An 8,723-nucleotide genomic window follows, 5' to 3' on the forward strand; every position below is an offset into this window, starting at 1 on the left:
AATAATCATTCGAAATTTACCAGAAGAAAAAAAAACAAATCAAAAATGAGGTAACGGCTTGTAAACATGTTTTTTACTTTGTTCAAGTTGGCAACGATAAATTCACTCAAAATATTCAACAGATCGGCCCACGTGTAAACAGCTGCCCTTATTTTACGCACAGACTTTACGCACAAACATTGGTCGTTGGACTACTTTCCTGTAGTCCTTTTTTTCGGAAGGTCATGTTTTTGCATATCTTAGTCACAAGGACACACTTTGATAAGTACATGCAGATATAGATCTTGATCTGCTGTTCGAAATGTGCAACAGATCCCCATACCGGTTCTCCATCCACCTCTCCATCTAGGTGAACTAGCTGAGCCCAATCATGACAGTTTCCACGTCTTTGGAGGGTCTCCGGTCCCTTACCAGAAAGTTGATCATACTTTCCGACTTAATCATCAGGTTGCACCCAAGAAAAAATACACCGAACACTACAGTGAGTGACAATACGCACAGCACTGCGATTTGCACCACACGCATCACGAAGAGTTTGCGCTCGTCTTGCAGCAGTACCAGGGACCCTCCGCCGTCGCCGGTCACCACGCTGTCAGTTGCGTTGCCGGAGTATGTTGCCAGGGTCCCAGCGAGGCTCTGACTGCCGTTAAACATTGCGTCCTGGGTCACGTTGAAGAGGGAAACATTCATCTTTTGTTGTGGGTTGTTAGCAGCAAATCACGCGACTCCAACTGGTAGGCAGACAGTGTCACCATTAAAACCCCGACTCCAAGCAAAACTTAGTGTCATATGACTACTGAGACAAAAAATAAGCGGAAGGTATCGAGAAATAACAAGCTTTTGAAGTCCAGTTCTGCAGCCAAACATCGAGCTTTGCCAAAGCTTCGGTGCGTAATGACCACATCCACATCACCGGACCGCTACAGTCAGAGAGTGTCGGATCAAGTAATAACCCAACTATGGTAAGTTTCTTTAATTCAGAGTCCAAGTTTCTCTAATTCTTAGCGAGTCTTCTGCACAGGAAGGAAAGTGCAAAATGGTGTTTCCCGATGGTGTATTAAGAGACACTCCCTGCGCACCCGAGCTCGCCTGCGAGCGTTTTCTTCCACTGTGCCAAATCTCTCGTGCCTTTTAAAGTGATGATGAATTCTCCGTGGACCACAACACCGCTCCTCAATAGAGAATGCGGTCAGGTGGCTTTCCATAAAGGGCTACTGAATACACAAAAAAGGAGAGAAGGAAGGAAAGAAAGAAAAAAGAAAGAAAGAAAAAAGAAGAGTTTTCCCTACTTGTTTTTTTTACTGCCACCTGTTTCAAATTCATTTTTATTGTTTTTGTTTGTTTGTTTGTTTGTTTTTATACCGATCTGAGTAGTGTAACAGTTCTATCTTTACAAATGTGAAAATGTTTGTTAAAAAGCATGTAAAGGTATTTCAGATACACCACGAATGGGGTTAAATTGCTTATTAAAAGATATTCTGATCTCCTCGAGGAACATAATATCCATGTATGCACATTTCAAAGGCTGTACAAATCTCCCTAGTACTGATTGAGACATATATTAACTGTGGTGGCTTCTTGGGAAAATATTTACCTCGATGAACATTGTGTTCAGTGAGAAATAAGTTGACTGCCACCTGCACTGAAAAATAACTGAGAGGTATTAATTGAGTCTAATTGGGGTTTTTTTTAATTGTTGTTCTTTCTGAGTAAGATGTGACTGCGGCTTAGGAGGTGAGAGAGGCAGCAGTATTTGCAAGCTGTAACTTGGAAATGAAGACTTGAACTAATAAACTTCTCTGTGTTTTCCTCCAGGCTGCTGCTGAAATTAAATTTCTGAGCTCATATTTATTGGAATGTGTTACTCAAATATTACTTTGACGTTCAGGTGTAAACTGTTGGTGGCATGAAACAGAAATGAGAGCTTTCATGCAATTGTATCAGTTAAAGATTTTTTAATATACTGGAATATCTTTCTATATTAATAATGTTATCCTCCTTCACTCATTCACACATAATGTGAGGTTTCATTTTAGTCAGTGACAAATATATGAAAGTATTTGTGGAGTTTCTTATTGAGATGTAGGAGTTTTAATCAGAAATTAACCTTTAAAAATTGCTGAAAAGAAGAAATATAATCAAAGTAGAGAGTATTAAGCTGCCTTGGCTGACTAGGCACCAATTTAATATTTATTATCTCACAGCTGCTGTGACTTCCTCAAACTGCTGATATATGACACAGTTATGCACAAGCACATTCAAATTTTAAAGCAAAGAAAAAAAAAGTTTTTTCTATTTTATTCTAATACCTCACTTGTTTGGTTGTGAGATAACCGCGATGCATTTCAGCAGATTAATGAAAGAAAATAAAAGTCATCCTCACACATTATAAAACTCACCAAGAGTTGTGTGCAGAGTCTGTCAGATTAATCTTCTGTTTGTCTAAAAACAAAGGCCATGAAATTCAATTTAGGGTGCTCCTGATTTCTGGGTAAGCAGCTTTCAACCAGCGACTGACAGGCATGTGTACAAACAATGATTCGCTCAATCACAAATACTTTCCATGAGCCTGGGGGTGGTTTACTTTCAGATAATTTATTAACGGCTGACAACAGAAGAACAATGAGTAGTTTTTTTGTGTACAATAAGATCAAATCATCTCATTAGCCTTTCGATTTGGTTGCTGCAAATTGATTGCCAGCATGTAAATCAGTGCTGTACAATCTGACTTTGTTCTATTATTCACTTTAGTGTGATTATAGAAAGCAGCTTGTACTTACACCTAATCTCTCTGTCAATATGTAAATCCTCCACTACAGTTCAAACCTACCAATGCTTCCTCGAGGCTTTAAACTACAGAACTTCAAAGAATGTGCAAATGAGGAAAAAGTAGTTGCAAAATCAGCAGGAGGAAACTTCAGTTATTCTTCTGAACTAATTAGCAAATTCTGACGCACAAGTACAAAGAGCTCGTCGTGTCATTATTAAGTGGTTTTTCAAGAAGTTTTGCATGTTAGAAGCCTCTCAGACTTCATTAACCTGTTGCTTATTTAAACTTCAAACTCGGCAGAGCGTCAGAGGCTTTCCTGTGAATGCCTCAGATTTCATTGATGCACCAGTCACAGGAAGAGACATAACTGGAGGTTATTGTTAGTATAACTGTAGATGAAAATATATTCATATGAGAATGCATACATGAATGTGAGTGCCCGACTTGTTCCTAAGCAACAGTAGACCTGTGAGCCCAGTGACAGATGGTTGGTGAAGTTATTTTGGTTTAGAGGAGAAAGAGAGGGAGGGAGCGGTGAGGTGCCTGGACGGAGGAGAGGGGGGGGGAAATGTTTCCACTTAACATGAGGGAATTGGCAGCCTAGCAACACAAACTAAGTGAAGACATCCCTAGCAACAAAGATTTGGTGTTTGACCCCACCCACGTCCCCACCGTTCCTTACCCATACATCATTTTTTCTCTGAGTTGCTGACACAGGGCCTACACTCACCTTTTCAAACCCTTCCAACACAAAGATAACCAAAATTCCTCAAAACATCCTCCCCATTAATTATGAGATTTCTAATATGTCCAGTTATTAGCAAATTAAAAAACACATGGAAGGATTAATTTCCATTTCCATTTAATAAGTGTTTTTTGATATTAAATATGAATAAATAAATTATCACAGAAGAAAATGTTTTCGGCTTTTCTTGTAGATTAAACACAGGCTGATAAATTTGTTTTCTGTGGATGGGGTCAGCCAGGTCATCAAAATTCATGGGGCTGATCTGGTGTGAAATAACTAAATTCCAGCAGTGTAACCAAGTTACAGCTACTTGGCTAACCTTAGTTTGATAGCTGAAGAAAACTATTACCTGAGAGGAAATGCTTGCTGTCCAGCTAACTTGCTAAACTACTTAATCAGCTAATTATGCCCCATAATATTAACTCATGTATTATTGGTGGATCTGTCACATCAAAGTTAACTTTATTATCTTGATCAGGTATACAATATAAACTTAATTAGGTATACCTTGCTAGCAGTTTCATCCCCCCTTTCCTTAAGAACTACTTTAATTCCTCAAGGCATGGATTCAAGAAGGAGTCAGAAACATTCCTCTGTGATTTTGGTCCATTTTGACATGATTGCATCACACAGATGCCAGCTGCACATAATTTTGTTTTATCTGCTCCCTCATTCACAAGTGGTCACCACAGCAGATGGATAATCATATTTGATTTGGGAGAGATTTTAACACCAAATTTCCTTCCTGATGCAACCCTCCCAGGGATTTTTGTCTCCTCTCAGTCCCTAGGGATCTCTTATGTGATAGCCAAATGTGCTAACCTCTGCGTTCTGGAGCCACAGTTCTCAGTTGCATATCCATGCCATGAATCTCTTGAAATCTGGTGACTGTGGAGGTGATTTGAATAATTTAGGTACCTCATTGTCATGTCCAGGAAACCAGTTTGAGTTGATTTTGTGACATAGCATGTTATCTTGCACCCATCAAAAGGTGGGTACATGCTGGTTATAAAGGAGTGTTTGTCAGCAATACTCAGGTACGTTCAGAAATTTAAATCTTGTCAGCCACCCAGAGTGCACCAAGAAAATATCTTCCAAATGTTACAACACTCCATATTGACAAGAGACCTTCATAGAGTTGGTGAAGATATCCTCGTTGCTCTGTTGGATTGAGAGCTGGTGACTGTGGAGGTTATTTGAGTATTTTGAACTCAAGAGGGTCATGTGTCAAGATGACGCCGGTGTGTGTGGCTGCTCGTCTGTCACTGCCAAGTTTGTTCCTGTTTATGTTATTTCTAATTTGTGTCATCCAAGAAACAAAGTCTCTGCTGAGGTATGATCGCCAGACACTATTGGACCTCAAACCTGTGGTCCAAAATATTGTGTCCTTTGGAGCTGGTGGGCAGCAACCCCTGCCCCCATTTGAATCGGAAACCCCGGCTTACCTGTACCGGGTTCCCACGCTACCTTCCCGGCGAAAGCGTCATCGTCGCCGGGGTAAACGAAGCGGTCGCCTGGTGAAGCTAAAGGTTTACCTAAAGAATTATTCTGCTGTTTTCCGACCAGTGCATGGATTATTTCCAAGGTTGTTTGCGTCTCGGCGTTTTCTGGATCCTGTTGATGCCTGTTTGGTGCCTGTGGTCGGCTTTGATGATGATGCTCCTCGGCCTCGCTGCCCTCCCAGGCTAAACCTCCGCTGTCAACATTATCGGAACCTGAGATCGCTGCGGCGGGTTTCTGGACCTCCTGAACCCCGAGCGCCAACTCCAGCTCCCGCTAGGATTGGCCTGGTGAACGCCAGATCACTTTTAAACAAAACTTTTATTCTTCGGGACTTATTCAGTGCCCGTGATCTGGATTTCATGTGTGTGACTGAGACGTGGCTGAGTGTTGGTGAGTCCAGTGTTGTATCTGAACTTTTACCTGTGGATTGTTGCTATTTTAACTCGCCACGGACGTCAGGCAGAGGTGGAGGCACAGTGACTGTTTACAAAAAGGATTTTAAATGTAAGCAGTGTTTTCTACAGCCTTCGTTCTCCAGCTTTGAACTCACTTCGTTTGAGGTGAGTCGTACAAACCCGGTTTTCTGCGCTGTCATCTATCGCCCCCCGAAATACAATAAGAACTTCATAAACGACTTTTCTGATTTTTTTTTAGCTGGGATTATTCCCAACTATGATAGTGTTCTTATTGTTGGAGATTTTAATATACATGTATGTTGTCCTGATAAGCCACTGGTAAAGGACTTTTTAAGCCTTATTGACTCTTTTAGCCTGGTACAGTCCGTGCCTGGCCCTACACAAGAGCACGGACACACACTGGACCTTGTTCTGTCATATGGTCTGCCTGTCACTAACTTGGAGATTTGTGACTGTGGACTCTCGGATCATATGCCTGTGTTATTCAACGTTGGTTTGACATATACCGCAGTTAAATCTGGCGCTGCTACTCGGTGCTGTCGGGTTATTAACCCCACCACTGCCGCGCAGTTTTCTGCTGCTTTTAATCAGCTCGGCGGCCCTTCTGACTTTGTTTCCTCTGATACAGAAGAGCTAAATTCCTGGTTTTATTCTTGCTGTCAAAAAATCATGGACTCTGTGGCTCCTTTAAAAACCAGGCAGCCTAAGGCTAAACCTGAGCCTTGGTTTAATGAGAGCACTCGTGCTGTTAAGAGGGAATGTCGTCGAGCAGAACGGAGATGGAAAAAGGATAAACTGCATGTATCATTTCAAATTCTAAAAGACTGCTGGCATCGCTACCAGAACACTGTTAAAGAGGCAAAAAGGGAATATTTTGCAAATATTATTTCTTCCAACTGTCATAACCCACGTGTGTTATTTAGGACCATTACTGTTCTTAATACTCCATTGAATGTCTGTTTGGAAGTTTCTCCTGAGATTTGCAATGATTTTCTGAACTTTTTTATTGAAAAGGTTGTCACCACCAGGGCTCTTATCACAGCTCCTGACTCTGACCCCTCTGTCTCTGTCCCTTGCGCTGCTGTTCTTACTCAGTTTGTGACGCTCTCCATTTTAGAGGATGTGGTTCGCCATATTAAGCCAACAGGTTCCCCTCGGGATCCTGTCCCTCCACTATTCTTTAAAGAAATTTTTCCTAGTATACGACAGTATGTCCTTGACATTATTAACAGCAGTCTGTCTTCTGGTGTGGTTCCTGCAAATTTCAAACATGCAGTAGTGCAGCCACTGCTTAAGAAACCTGGCCTTGATCACACAGTTTTAGCGAACTATAGGCCTATTTCCAAGCTGCCTTTAGTCTCCAAGGTTTTAGAGAAAATTGTTTTTAGTCAACTGAAAGATTTCCTAGATGATAATGGCATCTTTGAGGTTTTTCAATCTGGTTTTAAAACCCTTCACGGCACAGAATCTGCATTATTAAGGGTTTTTAATGACATCCTTCTGGCATGCGATTCTGGTAACCATGTTGTTCTTGTCTTGCTTGACCTAACTGCTGCCTTTGACACCGTAGACCACAATATTTTAATTTCTCGATTACATGATGTAGTGGGTATTGGTGGCACTGCACTTAATTGGTTTAGGTCTTATGTGTCAAATAGAACTTTCTCTGTCAGCCTTCTCGGTTACGAATCGTCTTCTGCTCCTCTGTCATGCGGCGTCCCACAGGGCTCAATTTTAGGGCCACTGCTCTTTTTACTGTATCTATTGCCTCTGGGTTCCATCCTCAGAAGGCATGGGATCTCATTTCATTGTTATGCCGATGACTGCCAAATTTATTTGCCACTAAAGCACAAGGATGCCATCTCCATAAAACCTCTCTTGACATGTCTAGATGACATTAAAGCTTGGTTGGCTCTAAACTTTTTAAATTTTAATGAAAAGAAAACAGAAGTGTTGGTGTTTGGACCCAGTGGTCCCTGTGAGTCCTCTTCTGTTGTTTTAGGATCCCTGGAAGTCTATTTTAAACCTGTTGTTACTGACCTTGGTTTTAAGTTGGACAGTGATTTTAAATTGGACAACCAAATCAGAGCAGTGGTGAAGTCCAGTTTTTATCATTTAAGGCGACTGGCAAGAGTAAAATCTTTTCTTTCGAGGCAGCACCTTGAAACAGTGATCCATGCTTTTATTTCTTCCCGCCTGGACTACTGTAACTCACTTTATGTGGGGGTCAGTCAGTCGTTGCTCTCACGTCTGCAGCTGGTTCAAAATGCGGCTGCACGACTCCTAACAGGAACTCGAAAAAGAGAGCATATAACCCTCGTGCTAGCCTCTCTGCACTGGCTGCCTGTGTCTTTTAGAATTAATTTTAAAATTCTTATGTTTGTTTTTAAATGCCTTCACAGTCTTGCCCCACCTTACCTCTCTGAGCTTCTTCATCTCCACACACCCTGTCGGTCTCTCAGGTCAGCTGACCAACTGCTCCTGGAGGTACCGAGATCCAGGAGGAAGCTCAGAGGGGACAGGGCCTTCTCTATTGTGGCTCCAAAATTGTGGAATAATTTGCCCATGCACGTTAGAGAGGCCCCTTCACTGTCCACTTTTAAATCGCGTCCATAAACCCACTTTTATTCCTTGGCTTTTAACCTCAGTGAGACTTAGTTTCTCTTTTAATTGAAGTAGTTATTTAATTAATGATTTCACTCTTCTTTTATTTGGTTTTTACTTATATCTAATGTAATTTTATTTTACAGTTCTAATGTACAACACTTTGTGTCAGCTGTGGTTGTTTTAAAGTGCTTTATAAATAAAGTTGATGATGATGATGATGATGATGATATTTTGAACTCACTGTCATATTCAAGAAACCAGTTTTAGATGATTTTAACTTTGTGGGATTGTATGTTATCCTGCTAGAAGCAGCTACTGGAAAATTTATACATATCAGTGACGTCAGATGCAGAGACATCAGCAGCAATACTCAGGTAGGCTGTGGTGTTCAGACAATGCTCAGATGTGACTAAAGGGTCCAACGTGTGCAAATAAAATGTTTCTCACACCATTACACCACCAAAAATTGCAGCATAAATCCAAACTATTCAGGCAAGGCAACATTTTTCCAATTCTGTTTAAATTCACCTGAATCCCCAATCTGATGCTCAGTTGGAATTTAGTAGGTTTTCTTGGCCATGCTTAAATGTCTAAAAGCCTTTAGTTGCTCCTCTGTGTTTGGCCGATTAGACATTTGCCTTAATGATCAGTTGATAGGTGAGCCTCACAAAGTGCTTGG

At 41.2% G+C, this 8,723-nt stretch overlaps 1 protein-coding gene across 1 annotated transcript; it reads right to left on the minus strand.

Annotated features, from left to right (window-relative positions):
* Positions 1-354: 354 nt before the first annotated feature.
* On the minus strand, positions 355-690 carry rprml (reprimo-like). The gene has a single exon (XM_063470802.1). It carries the CDS (start codon positions 688-690, stop codon positions 355-357), a length of 336 nt encoding a protein of 111 aa, XP_063326872.1.
* Between the last annotated feature and the right edge of the window lie 8,033 nt (positions 691-8,723).

The sequence above is a fragment of the Pelmatolapia mariae genome, linkage group LG4, assembly GCF_036321145.2.
Source record: "Pelmatolapia mariae isolate MD_Pm_ZW linkage group LG4, Pm_UMD_F_2, whole genome shotgun sequence".
NCBI lineage: Eukaryota > Metazoa > Chordata > Actinopteri > Cichliformes > Cichlidae > Pelmatolapia > Pelmatolapia mariae.